Raw genomic sequence first — 21,073 nt, forward strand, 5'->3', positions numbered from 1 at the left:
GAATTAAGATTCCATCTGATGTGAATTCAAACCTCATAAGTCAACAGTTAGTCACCATGTTTGTGTGTAATGTGATTTTTATAAAGTATGTAAATGTTGTCTTTGGTCTTCAAATAAAGTGGATTGTAATGTGCTTCTAACAGCGCCACAATAAAACACACTGTTACCTTTCGGAAATGTGTTACTCTGTAAGACTCTTTGCAAACGGTATGCCGGTCAGTGAACCGTTTGCTTGTATGACATCATATGGTGTGTGATGCCCGGAAGTGCAGCACTAAAATGTGCAATCTTCTTTGTAGGTGTTAAATGTGAGTGTGTTGGAGGGAGAGCAGGTGACAGTGGAGGACACAGGTGGCCGAGAGCCCTTCATCCTAGCCAATGAGTCACTCTTGATGAGGGGCCTCGTGCTACGCAGCTGGAGCAACCAGATTTCCATTCGATTTCGTGGTGACCAACAGCACAACTCCGGATTTCTCCTGCTGCATTACCAAGGTGAGCCAGTACCACGTTAGATATCTGTAAACGGTGCATCAGTCCAACAATACTCAGCTTAGCATATTATATATACACACACACACATACACACACACACACACACACACACACACACACACACACACACACACGTATATAGACCCCCCCCCACACACACACACAATGAGTCTTCTGGGTCACACCTTACGATATTGAAGTTATCACCCCATTGTAATTGCAGGAATGTATCCACATGCTCATTTTACATTGAAAAGTAGTTTGTCACAAAGTAGACACTTCAGGGCCTATAAATGCCCAGTTTGGATCCCTACACAGCCGGGTCTTTTTATTGTTTTTTTTGTTAAATAGTCAGCAGCAAATATATACATTTTCTTTTAGTAAAAAAGAGTAAAAAAGGAGGGCAAGCTATAAAAACGTCTTTGGGATAAAAAAGACTAGCCAGACTCAGTCTTTACTCAGAAGAGGGAGAGAGTTCCCCTTATGGTCCGAGTCCCTGCTTTTTCTGTGGATTCAGGCTGTGTCCGTGCAGCCCTCCTGTTTCTCATCCTAAATGTCGAAAGCGTGTCACTCTTTTCGTCTACCCTGTCCCACGTCTCAGTGCATCTGAATGCCTCAATCTCCAATCCCGTGCTCTCACCCTAGCAGAGCGCTTATCAGTCCTGTCCGATCACACGTAAAGTATCTGCCTTGATTAGGTGAGATCAGGTGTGTCCAAATAGTGTCTTTATTGCATGTGCCAGGCAAGCAGAAAAAAAACCACCAAAGAAAACACTACACACCTTCAAAACTCTAGCTTTCTGGCTACACTTTGCGACAGTAACATAGCTATGTTCATATAAAATGCTCTGTTACATGACAAATGGCCCACAATGTGTGCATGCAACTTTCCATGATTGTCGGAAGTGTGTGCTGGGAGGGAAAATAGCTACCAATGGGTTTTGCAAGAGCTGAACTACTTTGGCCTCTGCAGAGATTGAACTCTAAAGAACGAATTATTAAATATGATCAAATAACTACAAGAGAAAACTGTGTGTCAGCCGCAAAATCTGTCAGCAGTTAGTTACTGTATCTCTTCGGTGAACATGATGGTCCATAAATTCCTCCCTCTCTCTTTCTCCCTCTCTCTCTCTCTCTCTCTCTCACGCACATGTTTTGCTTGTGACATTTATCTTCCATGTCTGCAACAATGTCTGTTTATCTCAGCAATCGCACAAAGTGGTCAGCAATTACATGCCCCATCGATTTGAGTTGATGGCGGAAGCCAGTGACCAAAACATTCATCCCACCACATTACTGTGGCACTTTCACCAGATCAAAAATGAAAGCAACCATCAAAACAGTGTCACCGACATGGGATAAATCAGCCTGCCGCTGTTGGATGTGTGAATGTTTCTGTGTGGCCGGGCTGAATGATGACTGCGAGGGGTCAGTGCAGATCACACAGGGTGATGCATACAGTAGCTGGGGACAGATGGTGACAAATAGTTGAAATATGTCACACTGTTAGTAGGTGCACTTCTTTTCCTACACTTCTGCTTTTTGCATTTCAAAAGATCTTATTCAGCATTGTTTGATGTTCAGTATTTTCCAGGTTTACTGTAAAAAATATATAGACACCCTGTAAATACACAGTACATCCATCACCACGCTACAGTATATCCATCCATCCATTCACTGTTAAATAAACCCAACAATCAAACTGCACTGTGCATCTAATGCTGAGCTGAGGGGTCTGCAGGAAGACTCACTGACAATATACTGATTGGTGATGCCCGTCATATTATTTTTAATTGAAACTGCTGGCTGCTATTTTGTGACACATGCTGCATTTGCTCACACAGCTTCATAAGACATATAATCAAGTGGTTTCTTACGTTCCATGCAAACCTCATAACCTCCTAAGTAGGATCGAAACCAAATGAGACTTGTAACCAGGATAGCGTGCATGCATGTGTGCATGTGTGTTAAAGAAAATACTCAATGATAAAAGCTGTAATGATGTATGCCCTGAAATTAAGTGAAATCAAGGATTTCTTGAGCTAAGAATGACTGACATTTGTGATGAATATAGCCAAAGTTTTGGAGATAATGGCAGATGTTTGCTCCTGGAACGTAAGCTCTAAAAAAAAAAACACCCACTCCATTAAACAGAGCTTCCTTAACAGGTGAAGAAAAAAAATATACGTCAAACATAACCAAATTGCTGTACTGAATTTAATGCCGGTCTCTTGTTTAGGCATTTAAATAAATCTTGGATGATGAAATGTGGCAAGGATGTCCACAAGTGAAAATGAGACACTGATAAAGTTTGCATCTTGGTACTGAAAGGACAGAGACTGTTATTTGTTGGAGTTTGAGACACTTCTTTACAGACAATCAAAAACCAGGATGATGATGGATTCACCCATGACCAGCTTTTTTATGTTCTATATCATATTCCAAATGTGATTAGAACCAGGACAGGTAGCATGGACACTAGTGTGCTTGTAAACCTACCCATTAACAATTGACTATGTGTTGGTGACAGAACAGACCAGAAGAGCAAAGCAGAAAAAAGAGAAATCAAACTTGGCTATGAAGGAATCAATCTACTCAGTGGGTGTCCGGCCTAGGGTACCAAAATGGCCAGACATGGCACTAAGTCACTCAGTGTCTAGTTTTAGGCTTAGGCTTGGCCAGACCCTCCTTCAGCACGCCTTCGTGGCTACTCCACACAGCATTCAGGGATGGGAGGAAAACGTGCTCTGATTTAACCGCTGTTCTTTAAACCAATCAGAATCGCCATGGGCGGTGCTAAACCCCGCACAGAGCCGATGTAAAATTAAGATTGGAGAGATAATCCAGCTAGCTGTCTCAATTTACCCTGCAGAGATCTGTGGAGCAGTCAACAATAGTCATCATTCATCCACCAAATTTGAAAATTCCAACAATAAGAAAGCAGAAGGAAATGGAAAATACATGCATCCGGCGGAATTTCATGCATCACCGGAGCAATCCCAAAGTGGAACGTCAAGGATGTAGACTACTCAGTGTCTAAACTCATTTCATTAGTTTATTAAATAAGTTATTTGATACTACGAGGGCTTTAGCTCTAACGTTAACTCAACTTAACACAGCACCACTAAATAATTTAATTGATGGATCCTGATGCTGCTTTGGATATTCCTCAACATTGACATACATTTTTATCACGCTATAAACCTTTGTAAAACACTTGCATATTGACAACTTTATGTATTATAATTGTTGCCAGTAAAAAACCTGCAGTCAGATGTGTGGAGTTAGTCATCCATCAATCAACACATTTGTTTTGGAAGTTGAAGGGACAAACTTTGTTACATTAATGAGAAATAAAAAATGCAGCGATCGCATTTCTAGAAGACTAAACATATTGGAGACACAGAAGATATTTCAATTTGTGTTCCTCTCCTTGGTAAGCAGGGTATCACCTTGTCCTTTATAATAGGCTGTGAGAAATGCGCTTGGACAAGCGTGGAGAAGGAGACAGAACTGCGGAAAAGATGGATCTCGGCTTAGGGTAATTAATATTTGCCACAGCGTTGACTCTGCCTGCAATGGCAGACTGATGGATGCCTCCTCAAGATCAGCAGTGAGCCAGATGCTCGGAACATGATTAGAAGGGTGTTTTACTGTTTATATGTATGGAAGTAGAAGTGTGGGGCAGGAGAGAAGATAACCACTTTCCATGGACATCCTTATCCTTTTCTTTTCAACAATACACACACACACACACACACACACACACACACACACCATTCAACAATCCTATCCAGAGACAGCTACTGCAGCTCCAATAAATGAAAAAATGTAATGCATGCACCTAACAAAGACCCATACATAAAACACAAAGTACATGTAATGTATGCTGAGTGTCAGCAACACATTAAATGTGAAATAGCACATGTATCTGTGTAGGGTTTCTTTTTTTCTTGCTGCAGAATTCCAACTTGCCAAAGTTATTTGGCTCCATGAATCTGAAACCCTTATACAAATTGTAATCATTCATGTATTCACTATCTTTTTTGTTATTGCAATAGTTGAATTCATAATGTGGTCTGAGTGTGATGCAGTCCTATCAATATGAACATGTTGGGCTATTTATAGTCAAATTTTCTACAATGGCAACATTATCAGTACTGACACAAATATCCTTGGTATTATGCATATAACATGTGCACACTTACTATTTTGTAATAGGAACTGGCAACAATCTTAGCCACTAAAACTTCAGGGTCACACACTGCATGCCTGCATGTTGAGAGGATACTTGAACCTAAAGTGGTAGCACCCAAATGAGCAAACTAAATAGAGCACAGGGAAATGAAATTCTTCTTCCAAAAAGGACAACGATAATTACAGTGCTGGCATGCTAAGTTAATGTCAAAATCTAGAGTTCAACTAGTAAAATATATTCAGATGTTTTTAACAGATGGGTCATAGAATGCTGTTATTTCTATAAAAATGGAAATCATTTATATGCATAAGCATTGTTGGAAAGATTAAATGTTATACTGTACATGCAAATGTGGAGGACCCATTGGCCAATTTTACTCACGATTAGCAAGTTACTTTTTATACATTTAATTAAATTCATGATGGAATTTAACCAGAACATCTCTGTTGTATAGTTGATAAAATGACTGCCATCATGTGTAACCTATTTACATAATAGGCGAGCTTGAAATATCATTTCAGGATATTGTGAAGTACATAGTAATCATTTGAAAGAAAATCACAATCAATGGCATTGCCAATGGCGATGATGTTTTACAGGAAATATTGATTGGCTGTGACTGATGTTCCAGGTTGACAAGTAAGGCGGAAATGGCCACTGGCAATGATCCACCAATTTGCTACAACTTCTTAGCATTGATGAGATGCTGCCTTTAGTACAAAGTTATTTCTCTTTAATAGCCTTTATTGAGTAAATGACCATAAAAATTGAGTTTTTAACCCAACCACATAAATATCAATCGGGCATATCATGGCAAAACTATGCTCTGGCTTTCTACAACTGAATCCCTTTACCGGTGACACCCCTATTGATCTTTCTGTAAAAAGGTAATGCTTTGGTGCACAGCCAGGACATGAAGCGTGGATGCGGTGAGAATAACACTCTCCCACAAGTTGCCGGATAACTGCAGAGCTATCACCTCCAACAAAACCACAACTGACCAGAGATGACTACTCATCAGCACACGATTTTCTCTCCACGGAAACACATTTTCCTCTTTAAATCTTGACGTTACACATTGCGGAAAATATTCTCCAAATGCCCTGGAATTAAATATACTAATAACAATCTACACTACATGCATTGTTTGTGTTCTGTTTTCTATCAACCACTTTCATTATCTGCTGCCTTCACCTTGCCAAGTTTGATCTCATTCCAGCTCTCTACCTGATGGGATTCAGGCAACATGTGAAATACAACAGTGGAGCTGTTTTATTAGGCCTAAATTGAAATGCATTTTATTTGTTTGTTGAAATACAGCGGACAACTTAGGTTTACTGGCTTCTTCATCTCAACTATTGTGCCCTGGTCAAAAATAGGCTATTGTCCGTTATTGGTTGAAGAGCAACTTTCTCCAATTGGCAAATGAAAATGTGCATACAAGAGGATGAGGCCCATTAAAAAGAGTGTGTTAGTAAATGCACCAAGTGTTTACTTTTATTTTTCCAAATGATTACCAAAAGTTGAGCTTTTGACTTATACGGCTAAAGAATCCATAACTAATCATTGGATCCAAAATACAGTTAGAGTTACATATTTGATGACAAAAATACTTAAGGACAAATCTGTTGCACAAATATGAGAAAAGGGAAACAAAGCGCTGCGGGATGTGTTTCTCTTGAATTCAAAAATAAAAGGAAAAAAAGCATTTGGCCCATGTTCAGATGCCTGATGATTATGTATTGGTTATGACACACAAAAAGCAATGTTCTAACTTCAAACTGTGCAATTTGAATCCCAAAAGCTTTTATCCATTGTTTCCCCTCATCCTTATTATTTTATGGGAGCCTATTTTAGAACAGTATTAAACAAAGTACCAATACACGTCAGCTATAATAGATGTTTGTGAGATATTATAGCATTCATGTCGGTAATGTCTCCATATTTTGACCTGAGATGCCCTACTTTGTCTAAACTGCGTAATTTTGAAAAAACAAAACCCGCTGGAACGCAGTAGGGCGATGGATGCAAATCCGTACTAGCCAGGTATGAGTGTTACCAATGTGACTATTTCCTCTACTATACAATGAAACCACTAAAGACGTGTCCGTTTCCTGTGGTCCTGCAGCATCATCAGCTAATCTTCCTGGCTGTCTGCACCGTAGAGCTATTATTTCTAATGGCAAAACAATCAGACTTTATGGCCAAGCACCACATCTACTGGAATGGGGGCTGCACGTAATTTAATACTTCAGAAATTGGCTCCACAATTTGTGCCTCCGGCTCTCTCGTTGCATGCTCAATAGGGATGTAAATGCTGCTATGATAATAGCAATAAGCAGGTTCATTGGAGCTAGTGATAAACTATGAATTGAATGGATGACCCAGGGGCAGTGTGCTTCGTCCTTGTGGCTCAGAGTAGTAAAACAGTCGACGGGGGCAGTTTTACAAGCCTTTATGGCCATTGTGCATTCAGAGCTGTTTTCCCTAGAGTCCAAGTTCAAAGGATTGATAGAATAAAAACTTTGAATATCCAACTGAGCTTCAAGGTAATGCTAGAAACAGTACTAAAGTTTTGTTTTTCATCTAGAAATGACTGAAATGAATGAAAGCACTTCAAATCCAACTTGCTGCACAGTGTCAAATCTTTTTGTGCCGTTTAACCTTTACTTGCTCTGCATCTGTGCAAGCAAAGACCTTAGAACCAAACAAAAAAGTTAAAATATTAATGTGCATTTCAATCAATGTGGCCTCTATTCAAGCTCTTGAATGTATGACGTTGTGTAGCCGTTTTATCATGGAACCTGTGTCAAATCTTTCAACTGTTGGTGTTTACTTCATCCGGACAATTTCATTGGGTCAGGTATGTTATGAACCACCAAATCCAAAAACCAAACCAAGTCTGTTGTGACTTAGTAAACATTAACTTTCAATATTACAGTTATAGGATACTTTGCCATTTTTGCCTTCAATTCATGCGGACAGAAAATTCATATTGCAGTTCTGTGATGTTCAATTTAATACATGTCAAGCAAAGAAGCCAAATGTAAGAACAAGTAGAAACAGGTAAGCACATTTCTACAGACAGGCTCACACCAAACAACCAATCAACTGTGAACCTGGAAATAGCTTTAGTCCACCTCTTAATTCTGTTAAAACCCAAATACCTTTAATCACATTAACATAAGCAGATTAAGGTGTTTACACTACATAGTCCCATGCCTGATTATTATCATAATTGCTTCTAAGAAAGCAAGTACAAGTTCAACGCAGAACGGTCTTTTCAGTATGCCCCTCGTTGTTTTCTCCTTCTATTAGCTCTAATTTAGACTTTGCATACCCCATTAAGCTGAAACACAATGTGCAACTTGCTAAGTTTGAGTAAAGTTGCAGCTTTTAAAAAGGTTTCTGTAATTTTTACGGCGCACAATCACACTGATTGTAACATAAGCCATAGTGGGTCCAATTATGTTGCTTGTTTTGTTGTTCACGCAATTTTGCAGAAGTTTAAAAGTTTTAGTCTGGTCATTTATGTGCCTACACTAATGAGGTAGAACAGTGCGGCTGTTAGACAGGAAGAGAAGGCTGTTTAATAGCTTCCATTACAGACTTGGTTAGCTCACTCCATTATCCATGGGAACTCCATCCCATCCTACACCATTTATTCAAAAACAGGGACAGGACAACAATGCAAAGCCAGTCCAGGAACATTGATCTTTCCCTGCTGGAATCACGACTCTGACAACCACAGCCGAGGCGATTCCTCTTCCAGCTATCACATTACAGGCCTGTGATTTGTGAAGAAATAAAAAAGTTAACATGCTAAGTGCCTAGTTTCAACAAAATGTTCAACTGAACAGCAACGTTTCCATTTGTCAACGCACTTGCAGTGGCTCGACACCGCACCACACAGTGATGTTAATTACTGTAGTGCTGAAAATATGTCTCTGTATATTTGCATCCTGCAACAACTGGTAAACTGCAATTAAGTAAGAGCTGGGGGTGTTAATAGACAATGCTGAAGGTTGGTTGTAAAAAGTGTGTGTGTGTGCATGAGAGAGAAAGAAAACAGGAAGGCATAAATAGAAAAACAATTTGTTTTTCCCCCCATTTATATCTAAATGTGCATGGGTGCTCAGTGGGGTTTTGGAGGCGAGACAACATGGTCAACAATGTAAAACAACAGGACAATGCAGGACACAGAGGAGTACGTTGTGGAGCCAGTTAACATTGTTAGCTGTTTGTTTTGGCCAGACTTCGAATCCTGGGAAATTATACATTTAAAAACTTAGTTTATTTTTACATAAAATAAAAACCCTTCAGGTCTCAAGACACCGGCAGAACGTTTAACCTTGTGATAGAAAGGCAGACCAAGTGGGTCTTTTTATGAAGTGTTTAATTGGGACGTACAAATAGTTATTTGTAGTCATTACAGAGCTGAAAAAAAAAATTTGAATTAAGGTGTGATGTAATTGAATTGGTCGCTACTCTGACATCTCGGGCATATCACAGTGACCATCACAGATTTAATACAGTTTACTGACATGACATTAGCAGAACAAAATTAGCATAATATTCCTCCAAAGTAAGTCATATATCACAACATCATTCGTATGGTGCTGCTTATCAAATAATGCACTATAGGCCGGTTACATGACACAAAGATGCCAAAGTTCACATTGGTTTTACTCATACTGCATTCAATTAAACTGTCTCCTTTGCCCGTTCTCTCCATTTCTGACTGTATTATTTCCTTTCCAGCCTTCGTGCTGAGCTGTGCATTTCCCAAAGAGCCTGTTGGTGGAGAAGTTACTGTCACGCACCTCCATGCTGGCGGAGAAGCCTACTTTCGCTGTTTCACCGGCTACAAGTTGCAAGGCCCCAAAATGCTCGCCTGTCGTAATGCAACCACACCGTACTGGAGTGGAAAGGAGCCTCGATGTGTGGGTAAGAGAAACCAGTTCTTTGCAACATGTCATGTTAGCTCATTAACATTTGAAGCAGTTCAGGGCAGGTGTAGCAATCTTAATGAACTGAACATAACGGCTCAAAATGTAATTACACAAAATTAAATCTCTAGAACTGCAAGTCCTTATTTTTTCAGGTTAATTGAGATGCTCGCAGACCTTTGGTTGGAGATTACATTTCTTTTTTGGAACTCAATTGCCTTCAAGTACTTAATACAAAGTGAACTTGCATCTGTTATTAAATGTGTCGACAAATGTTTTCCATGACACTTTGTCAAATCAATGTTCATTGACATTTTGACAGAAGTACTTTTAGAAGTAAAATATGCAAATGAACATAAGCAGGTATATTGTAAGCCCTCTGCTCTCTAGCTTTCCTCTGGGACACAGGTGATTTTGACTAACGAAAGCTTTCACGTGGTTGTCTTCTACCAAGTTGATTAGTTACACTCCGAGGTCAAATGAGCGTGTTTGCATGTGATTAGCAGCACAGGGCGCTATTCTTCGGAGACGGGGCAGAAAAAGACCATCGGACGTGACTGCCTTAATTAGAACTGGGCTGCGTGTCTGTCCTTCTCCTGCTGGTAAAGGCTCATCTTGCCGGATGCAGCCTTTCTCCGTGCCTTCCTGCAGCTGCACGGAACTGATAGTGTTACTGCTGCTGTTCTCTTCACAGGTCCATCACACACAGTCACACACTCTTAGACCCAGGTGAGCCGCTTAGTGTAGTCCAGCCACAATCCACTGGATATTGATGCAATCTATGCTCTGACAGGGCACCACCACCACAGTTGATGTCATTACTTTTCTCATCTGGTCCCTCTAACTCTTTTTCTTCTTTTCTTTCCTCTCGTTGCCGTACTTGTACAGCATCCTGCGGGGGAATGATGAAAAATGCCACCTATGGTCGTATCGTCTCTCCTGGTTTCCCTGGCAACTATAGCAACAATCTGACGTGCCACTGGGTCTTGGAGGCCCCTGAAGACCACCGGCTTCACATTCACTTTGAGAAGGTGGCTCTGGCAGAGGATGATGACAGGTAGTGTACACTACTAAAATCGATCACACATTGAGCATGTACAGTGTGACTGTTTGTGTGTGTGTCCTCAGCTAATAGATGGCACAGAGCTTTGAACTCATTTTTTTAACAGTATGCTTTGTGGATAGACCATTAAAACCCTCAAAAGCTATAAATAACCCAAATCTTTAGGGAGCGACAGATGAATTTAAAAGGACTTTTTTTATCATTATAATCCTTTAACAGTGTTCTGTCAAGCAAATGAATAGAGGGGACCACAGAGAGTAGTGAGAGGTAGAAAAACAGCAATTTCATTACGTTTTTTCTTCAGTAACCGCTGAGCCACTTGGCTATCGTCACACATGGCCATTCGCCTCATTACCGAGTGGTGGAGAATGTTATCGCAAAGTTATTACAGCCACAACTGGAACAGTGAGCAGCTGTCGGATAGCTTGTAACTTCTTTTTGTTCTGCTTCTCTTACCTTTCAAGGTTCACTTTACATCTATTTTAAACTGTCTTCCTTCTCTCTCTGTGTGTGTTTTTTAGGCTGCTGATTAAGAATGGGAACAACATAGACTCTCCCCCTTTGTACGACTCCTATGAGGTTGAGTATTTGCCCAATGAGGGTGTGCTCAGTACTGGACGTTACTTGTTTGTAGAGTTCACCACAGACGGGACTATGACCTCCACTGGTGCAGCCATCAGATACGAAGGCAGGTTGATCATGGATTTTGCATATAGAAAATTGGTGCCTTGATCCCTACTGTATGTTTGATGCCTTGTATTTTTTTCGGGTCAACAGCTTTTGCAAAAGGCATGTGTTATGAGCCTTTTGTGAAGTACGGCAACTTCACCGGCAGCGACTCCACCTATACTGTGGGTGCAGTGGTTGAATTTTCATGTGACCCTGGCTACACGCTGGAGCAAGGCTCCGTAGTGATCGAGTGCGTGGACGCACAAAACCCACAGTGGAATGAGACTGAGCCAGCTTGTAGGGGTGAGTCAACAGATTTCATTCGCTCGAGTAATTGTGAGATAAGAAATCAGTTTTTAAAAATGTGCTTCCACTGAAGCAGAACTTAGAGGCAGATATGACTGACCTAAATGCCTGAGGCTTTCATTGTGTGCTTGATCATTGCAGGAGTTGTTAAAGTATATTTTATTCAAATATTAAAGACCACTGGCAGCTTCCTAAGCTGCTTTCCTCTGATCCATGATACATTTCCCATTAAAATTGTACTATGATATACTTACTTTACTTTGTTGTGTGTGCTTGCAAGGCAGTCATTACACAAGTGCTTACAGTTTTTTTTACCAATCGCTAAAATGCAATTTTGCACACTGGGCTGGTTTCCTCAAAATACTTAACACAATTCACAAAACACACACCCAAACTGCAACATACCTCACAAATCCTGCGAAATGAAGCACTGCAACCAAAACTACATATAGAATTATCCAAATCAAACTTTTTGCGCCACATGGAAGACACTTCATTCATATTACCAGATGTTTGTCTAGCCAACCACACTGTAGGGCATAATGAAAATCCCTCTCATCTTTAGTACGCTTTGCCCTAATACTAAAATAGTTCAAAATGTAGAAAATTCTTCAGATTGTTCTCATGCACAGAAATATTTGCAGAGACACAGACATGCTGTTGAAAATTGAATATATTTACATTGCACCAAACAATGTGTGTGCTCACAAAAAACAGTAAACTGAAAAAGAAAATTGCAGATTTGCAGAATTGACAAAAATGTGCAGGAAAAATAGATTGAAAAAAAGAGGCAAAAGACATGAGTAGGCAGCATCTTGGTGCACAGCTTGGTCTTTCTTTGTTGTTGTACAAAAAAAAAAGATAATAAAAGATACTCAACTGTTGTCTTTTCATACATTCTTACTGATTCACTACCCCTTCCTTTCTCCTCTCACACACACACACACACACACACACACACACACACACACACACACACGCTGACCTTACTCTCAGTCTTTGTTGCGTGCATGGTCATTCTGCCACACAAGCTAGATATGAGGAAATTTAATTTCATCTACTATGGGTCATGGTCATCAAGCGGTTCAGTGGTAGTATGCAGCTTTACAAGGTTCACGTCAAGGAGCCTGCACACTCCATTTCCACTGCGTTTTATTAAGCATAAAGCAGAGTTTGGTGCAATCCTATGAATTCAAATACAGTTTATGTATCAACATATTTATAATTTCTTTCACTTTTTACTTGCAAATCACAAATGGCATGTTTTGATATGTACTTTGCTTTCTAATTTACATGTTACATTGATCGTAATCAAAATTATTCTGTGTTTTGAAATATGTTACAGTGCATGTATTGGTTTCTCAGTGTCACCCTGAGGTGTTTTGCATTGCAGCTGTTTGCAGCGGAGAGATCACAGACTCAGCCGGTGTGGTGCTGTCTCCTAATTGGCCTGAGGCTTATGACAAGGGTCAGGACTGTATCTGGGGTATCCATGTGGAAGAAGACAAGAGGATCATGCTTGACATCCAAGTGTAAGAGACCGCACTCAGGTGCACGACAAGAAATCACACAAGGAGGTCCGAGAGGAGCTCAGATTGACCCTGAGATGTTTAACCCTCCATCTCCGGACACAAACACACGCACGCTAAGTTTCTTTCTCATCTATTCTCTAACTCACACACTACAACACGTACGTCAGGGAGTGTTTCTGTGGTTGCAGTCACTAATTAGATTTTTTTTCATCTGCTGCATTAAGAATTCTGTGTAGCTTCCAGCTTGCTTTCTGACCAGATTAGCCAGTAAGCCTCCCTGGTCCCACTTCCCTGGTGTGTGTCTCAGAGTTGGCTTTGAAATGAATATACTCTGGCAGTGAACTACTCTGAGCCACTTATCCAGCTTTCCCAACTGTAATTCAACGCAAATTTACACACATGCACACAGATGACCCAATATACATAGGCACACTCATTTCTCCTTCACCTATCTTACTGAAGATAAATGTGATGATTTACACTCCTATTTTAAGAGCATTGCATTGAAAGAGAAAGTAGAGGTGTGTGTGTTGACACACCCCTACTTTCTCTTTCAATGCAATGCTCTTAAAATAGGAGTGTAAATCATCACATTTCTTTTTTCTTAATGTTACACTAAATGTTTTTTTAAAAGCAAAACTATACAAGTGTGTGCATTAGGATATGCATCTTTGTCTGCCAATCTCGTATTGATTCATTGGTTTGTCTTGTTTGAGTGATTCCCACAATATTTCCACGAATGTGGATCCTGTAGAAAGGACAAACACTACAACATAAGTAATTTGTGTTATTGCCTGTAGCACTTGCACACAATAGAGAACACAGAGTTTAAAATTAAACCAGTGGGAATACTGCCTGAGGTTGGAGGAAAACAGTCACTCAAATCTCAAAAAGAAGCTATGGCTATTGGTCATCTGTGCATGCAGGCATTCCACCCTTCAATTTTTATGTTGAGATTTCCTTTATAATTAATATAGTCTTCCGTACAGTTCTGAAAAGTCGATGAAATTGCAAGCTTTAATTATGACGTGGGGTCTGGATGCTGTGCAGATAGATTGAAATCCATAGTGGTAGACCGCCTACAAAAAGCAATTATTATATTCGGTTGTTACATTTTTTAGTTACTTGGGCAGTAAAAAGAAAACATACTGCAGTTTTCCCCGTTTTCATTAGACAACTCTTTGTGGTCAAGAGCAATGCATAAAACACTGTTTTATTCTTAATTAATAAACACAAAACTAAATAGATCATGGCTATGTAACACAATCTCTGTAGAACTGCATCAAACTGACATTCTCATCTGTGTGGTGGTGTTTTTTTGGAGCAAAGGATCATCTTTTTGTGGTATTCTACAAATCAATGCTGACACAAGAAAAGGAAGAGTAGTTACTGTTCACTTCAATTGGGAAACAATTTGGGCAGAAGCTGCACTACGCCCCAGGATCAGAGTGAATTGGACACAGTCCACAAACATTATGATTTGGCTTGGAGTCATTACCAGAATCAGTCTGTGTACCTATAGCGACTGCAATTCACTGAAAACATAAGAAATCACACTGATACCAATATACTTTGGAATGAAATAGATTTCTCATATTGACTGCAGAATAAAATGCATTGCATGCCATTGTACTGCATGTTGCTTAATAACCAGTGAATCTAAAATATACCTTACTAGAAAAGCTCCAGGGCTTCCCTCAGAGTGGTGGCATATAGTATAGTATACATGCTCAGGTTACAGTGACCGTTTGTATGAGCCATCCCTCAAACATGATCCACAGATCAAAGGGAATAATAGCATCAGAGGAAACCAATCATTCACAATTTCTAAAGGATTTCTGTGTGACCCTCCCTGTTCTTTAGTTGGAGACTAAGACAAGTGATTGTCTGTTAAAAAGGTAAAAGTCAACCAGAGCACGTTGTGTAAAAAAGATCAGAGAGGATTTTCCCATACAGGAAAGAACAAATTTGATTTGAGGTAAATTCAGAGATCCCTTTCATTGCACCCGTCATGTATTTGTTTTAATCCGAGCCACAGGAGGCTTCTCGCTGGACATTAATGATGCTGTGGCCAGCTCTAGTTTATCTCAAGGTTGGTCATGCATGGATGATCACTGCAGCAGAAACCCACAGCTTGTCTGATCCCTGCAGACCCTCCCATTACCCTCATGTCTGGTCCGCTCATGGTGAGAGTAGCATTCCTAAAGACAGGTCAACATGGAATTTGTGTGTTTGTGTACACACGTTATGCATGTTGAAGTGACAAAAAGCTCTTGTGGATGAGAGCTGTCTCATTATAAGGGTGGGCACACACTTTTCCACAGTAATGAGAATGTTTTCTGTGTTATCATTCATCACTGTGCCTGTGCTGGCAATTACAGTGGAGCAGTGTGCATAATGAGGACTGATTAATTAATTTAGGCCAAACAGGAGGGCTGGCTCTTTGCTAATTAACATGGAGCATGGCTTGAGCAAGAGCAGGAGGCAAGAGGTTACAGCTGACATTCCCACCTGTGGAGCACAACAAGGTAAAATGATTCACATGTTGAGTTAAGCATTCAGGGTATGTTGTAAAGCAGAAATGAGTAACACACTTTAACACAGAGAGGAAAGTCTGTTTTAGGTTTTTGTCAGTTTACTGAGAAGCATCAGGTACGTTTACAATAGAGCATTCTGGGTTTATAGAGTCCTCTTGTGGAGACTCGGAGCATTACATGCCGTTTGCAAGTGTACTTGTGCTGGATAGGTGCCCAGGAAATAAATAGGCATTTTAAATTAAAAAGAGAACCTTTTTTGGCTGAGCAGAACAATTCAAATGTCAAATATATGTAGGAAAAGAGGTAGGGTGACTATTGAAAGCTTGACATTGAAAGCAATTTCCATTATGTGAGAGTTACTGGATATATTTCAGTTTCTTCAGATTTGACAGGTCAGTGAAGGTGACAAAATGCCTAGGTCTCTGCAAAACACAGCTGTCATCCCTTCATCAGCAGAATGGAACTGCTGCCATTTTTCATTTTTTCATTTTTTTTGCAGAGGAGTTTTCAGAAAGTCCTTTTTCAAAAACAGACCTCTGGAACTTTGCAAAAAACCAAGTCACGTCAATGAAGGACAACTCTAAAGTATTGCTTTTAAATTGTTTTTGAAATAGGCTTTGCGCATCCTTTCCCATGAGCTTTAAAATCCATTTTTACACTCTCACACATCACTATTTTGCCATCACTTTGGCTAGAAGTACTTTGAGGCTGATGTGTTTAAGCTGATAGCTGAGTTGTTCCAGTACATATTTTAATCACCTGACTGGCTGCCTATCTTATGCTCTTATTTATAGTAACATGTAGCAGTAGAGTAGCTGTCACCAAAGCTGAATTTAAATTTCTTTGTCTTCAAGAATGAATTAATACAGTAAACAAAAAGAAATTGCAAGGGTCAAAACTGTAGTACTTCATCGTAGTCTGACAAAAAGAATATTGTCACATTAAAATGGAACACAGGACCAGGAGTGACTGCTGTTCTTTCTGGAGTAATTGCCAGGTCGTTACAGAGAAGGCAGCTGACTAACCTGCAGCAACTCGCTACAGAGTGCTGCGGAAGTCTGGACTGCAGAAACCGTGTGTTTGGCATTTTGTGTTGATATCAGAATTTCGTAAGCACTTCAAGCAGGCAGTGGAGCCACTGAATGGGGTCAGTGAGACCATTGAAAGTCCCCCTGCAGACATGTTGTAAAGTATGTGAGAATATTGTTGTGATTAAGATCTTTGTTTAACACGGTAATGAAAAAAAAAATCCTCAAAATTGGATGGAAGCTAGGGCTGCACGATGTGAGGAACATATCTAATTGCAATTAATTTAACTGATGTTGCAATTGCAACATGATGCACGATATTGCAGGGAATGATGATTTTGGTGATTTTTTGCGAGGAACTACAGCAAAAGTCTGGTTTTCAGTCTGTAGGATACAATTTCTAGGCTGGGACGTCTCTTCAGCACCACAATACTGCGATTTCAATGAAATTGCGATTAATTGTGCAGCCCTACTGGAAGCACATATACTCCTTCTCCCTCATTTAAAGATTCTGGGTCTGGACTCGCCCCATCCACCACCACTAGGTTGTGTGCTAGGTTAACACTCATTTGGTGACAACATTCTAGCATAGGTTGCTGGTACGGAGATTCAGCCATAGGCCCGTGCAACCCTTTCATGTAGCCCTGCAGGCGTGCTCGCAATCCGCAGTGATAGTTTTGGCATCCTGTCTGAACTGTAAGCCAGACCCAGAATCAGATGTCAGATGTATCAGTGGTTAGTGTAGTTAGCATCTATTATTGATAGAGACTGTGGGTTTTCGCTCTCTGTACTGGGAGTCCACTCTACACTGGAGGTTTCTTTGGTGGCTCGACAGCGATTGGTTCACGGATTAGTGACGTACGTTGTCAAGCTTGTTCAGGATACATTTGAATGTCGGGTTTTAGGGAAGTGCACAGCCATCTTACCCCTCTAGGAGAGGAATACGATAAGTTCTAGTGACACACTTTGCACAGCTAGGCCTTTAGTATAGTCGATGTCCTAACTTTTAGGAGATGTAAAAATAAGAAAAAAACATTACTTAAAAAGCACGAAGATTGACTGGAGCATTGTTCATAAGCGACTTTAGGAACCCAGACAGTAGTGGCGATTGTAGTATCAAACCTTTTCTGGGGCTCAGCCCTCAATGATAATGTGACACAAGTTGAGTGCACCCTCCACCCTCCTACTAAAATCAGTAATTTCATTAGACAATAATCGCTGAGCTAGCTGCTGAACAACATCAGGTAACGTTTTTTGACACTGTTAACTTGTGATGGAATTAAACCTGTCACAACGACAGTAATTTCAAACGATTTGACACATTGTTCTAACAGTCGGGAATTTTAGTGGTTTACGTTTCAATTTGGGTTCTAATCTGCGCCATGAAATAACAGACTTCTTCTCTGGGGACTACTAACATTAAACTTCCCAACCGTCTTCTGCTCTTCTTCTGACAGATTAGATAGAGACTTAGCCAAAGCCGGGAGTCTGGCACAACTACCTCTGATTGGCCAACACTACGTTTCTGTTAATCCTGTTCTTGACTGGGTTACAGGTTCATTGGCTGCACCGACACAGGATATTGAACCTTTTTAAAGCCACTTCGTAAATTCTCACTTAAAGCACCAAAATTGATTAAAAAAAGAAAGTACGTTTTTTTGGTAATTTTTAGGTGAGCTTCAGCTTGCCAGACAGGGGGAAAGGTTACAGTGTGTCAAGTGGGATAGCGTACTATTCACCAATGCTGTCGACTATAAATCTGATGTTTTATTGGATATGGCTGCAGTGTTGGCCTTGTATCTTTTCTGACAGCCGATCAAAGTTGTTGTTGTCAGCTGTGAAATAACAACTGCGTATGCATGTTTTTGAAAGAAGAAAAAAAAAAAAAGTCTTGCACATATTCATCCATTAACAAGTGTTTTGTACAAAAAGTTTTTTTTGAAAGAAGCTAAATTTAGTGCTGATGTCACAGAGATTTGTGGGACGGCACAGTTAAAGTCATTTGACTCAAAGACAAAAAGGTCCAAGACCAAATCCTCTGCTGAAAATAGGAAGACAAACTCAAGACTTTGATCTCTCCATGATGAAGATGAGACACAGAGCTGCTTTGACGTCTAAAAGATAATGATGAACTGAAAGCAGATTTCATCAAGTGCATGTTTTTTGATATACGGTTGTAAGGAAAGGCGCAATATCAGCAGCAATATTATTGAGCTCTATCACCATACCAAATAAGGACAACAAGCTAAAAAATATGGCGTTGCGGCATTAATAAGATGTACTAATGTGAAGGAGAGTAGAATGCCTTGCAGTAGAAAAAAACAGATCATGTGAAAACCCTTTGGAGAATGGCTAAACGTGTACAATATTTAGCTAAATGGAGCAACAGATGCTGTATTTGTGTGTCGAGTTTGATGAAATTCAGAGACTGACAGTACCACGTCTGTCCTTCTCCGGTAGCCTTAATGCAGGGAGACCTTTTGGAGGAGATAAGGTGAAATGCAGTACATTGATAAGGTGGATAGCCTTGTTGACATGAGCGGCATGTGCATGATATAACCTGAATAGAATTGAAGTGTGAGATGTGGAGATTAAAAATAAAAATGCAAATAATTCAACTGTGGTGTTCCTCTGTGACAGCATTACTCCTGCTAATAAAACTTCTCATTGTCATTCCATGACACTGTGTGTGAAGGGGGCATCTTAGTCATGGAGTATGCCTCAAAGAATGCAGGTGCCCAGAGTGTGAAATAACTAGTTCCTTCTGTTGATCTCCTTTTTTTTGTTGCTCTTAAACAAATGTAAATTTAAGTTGCACACGTTCCATATATGCTCTGAGTGTTCCCATGGCAGTTTGGAAATGGAAACTGGCATTGTCATTCCTGTCACTTTTACCCCAGCCACCGATTGTTGGAGAACACAGAGGTGTAAATTGCCTAGGCTGTCCAACTAACCAGAGGGACCACATTGTCGCTCAGCACCTAATTTCACTCCCATTCATGCAGCTGGCATCTATTTTTGTCCGTTTTGGCTGTGACTTTTAATTTTAGCACCAGCACATTGCACAAACAGGCAATGGAATTCAGTCATTGCAGTTATGTTTCTGTCTTAAATCGTCCCTGCAGGGGACCTGCGAGCGTCAACTAGTGATCCATAATGAATGTACACCTTGTGGGTCTAATTATATAAATTGTTCTTTAATGCCTAGTCTAGATGAATAAAGCGTGAAGGGGTGCATTTTGTTTGCATGCTTGTTTCTATTGGCAGTAATGTGGAAATTCTATGGGGGAGTTTGTGAATGGAGAAAGCACCATCAAGGAATCCTATACTGAATTTATTCCAACAAGGCTACACATATTAAGAATATGTGCATATAAAAACATCATGTTCAGTTGTCTAGTCTCCTTGGCTTGGTTGCGCAATCTGACATTCCCAGAAAACGAAGGAGACATGCACCTCAAACTCAACACAAGTGAGTCTGTGTATTATTGTGTCCCCAACAAGTTCCCCTCTCAAATGAAAAACAAGAGGCAAAACCATCTCAATGATATATATAGTGTGTTAGACAGGTGATTCAAATCAGTGAGCTCACAGGGCAATCAACATGAACATAGACATATAGTTCTTAGAGAGGTCATTCATTTAGAGAGAACATGCACACATTTTAAAAGAGTAAGAACAGACTAATATTACATAAAAGAAGTGTGTTCTTCTATCTTTGGGGGGTAGAGTGATACATGTTGCATTCATTACCTCAGAGAACAATTGTACCAAACAATACATTTAGCATGTGTTGTTTTTGCATGTCTTTAATGGAGATTAATCAATGTATTTTGCACCCAATTGTTCGTTTGATTTCTGTGAATTGGACATTTAAACTCATATTTTCACATCCACCGAAAGGATATTTTAAAACCACTTGCTCTTTGTTTATTTAACCTTAAATATTTCACCATGTATGTTACTTCATGTGTCCTCCGGCTGATATATTGCTTAAATTTCAATGAATGCATTGCATGTATGTTTTTTTTACTTTCTTTTTTTTACTAGTTTACTAGATTTTTACTGTGTGTCTTGACAAAGGTTCACCTCTCTAGTAACTCTATTTCTATGTTCCTGTTGATTGTCCTGTGACCTCACTGATTTGAATCACCTTACATACGTCTCCCAGGTGCTGTGCGATTATTTATTGTAATCAGCAGTGCAAATGAATAGAGAATTGCTGAGGCTTTGTTACCATGATGGGAAAATAGTTTGGTTTGCTTGGTCAGGCACAGCAAATGGAGGTGGCAATCTCAT

The 21,073-nt window shown here is 40.0% G+C and overlaps 1 protein-coding gene across 7 annotated transcripts in view; it reads left to right on the plus strand.

The window, feature by feature from the left end:
- Positions 1-21,073, plus strand: part of LOC117955261 (seizure protein 6 homolog) — an 89,959-nt gene that overhangs the window by 59,715 nt on the left and 9,171 nt on the right. For all 7 annotated transcript variants that reach the window (XM_034889633.1, XM_034889634.1, XM_034889635.1 and 4 more), the window contains 6 exons: positions 300-492; positions 9,452-9,637; positions 10,528-10,696; positions 11,224-11,390; positions 11,480-11,674; positions 13,071-13,209. In XM_034889633.1, coding sequence (XP_034745524.1) covers positions 300-492; positions 9,452-9,637; positions 10,528-10,696; positions 11,224-11,390; positions 11,480-11,674; positions 13,071-13,209 — 1,049 coding nt within the window. The remainder of the gene's footprint in view (positions 1-299; positions 493-9,451; positions 9,638-10,527; positions 10,697-11,223; positions 11,391-11,479; positions 11,675-13,070; positions 13,210-21,073) is intronic.

The sequence above is a fragment of the Etheostoma cragini genome, chromosome 13 (genome assembly GCF_013103735.1).
Source record: "Etheostoma cragini isolate CJK2018 chromosome 13, CSU_Ecrag_1.0, whole genome shotgun sequence".
NCBI lineage: Eukaryota > Metazoa > Chordata > Actinopteri > Perciformes > Percidae > Etheostoma > Etheostoma cragini.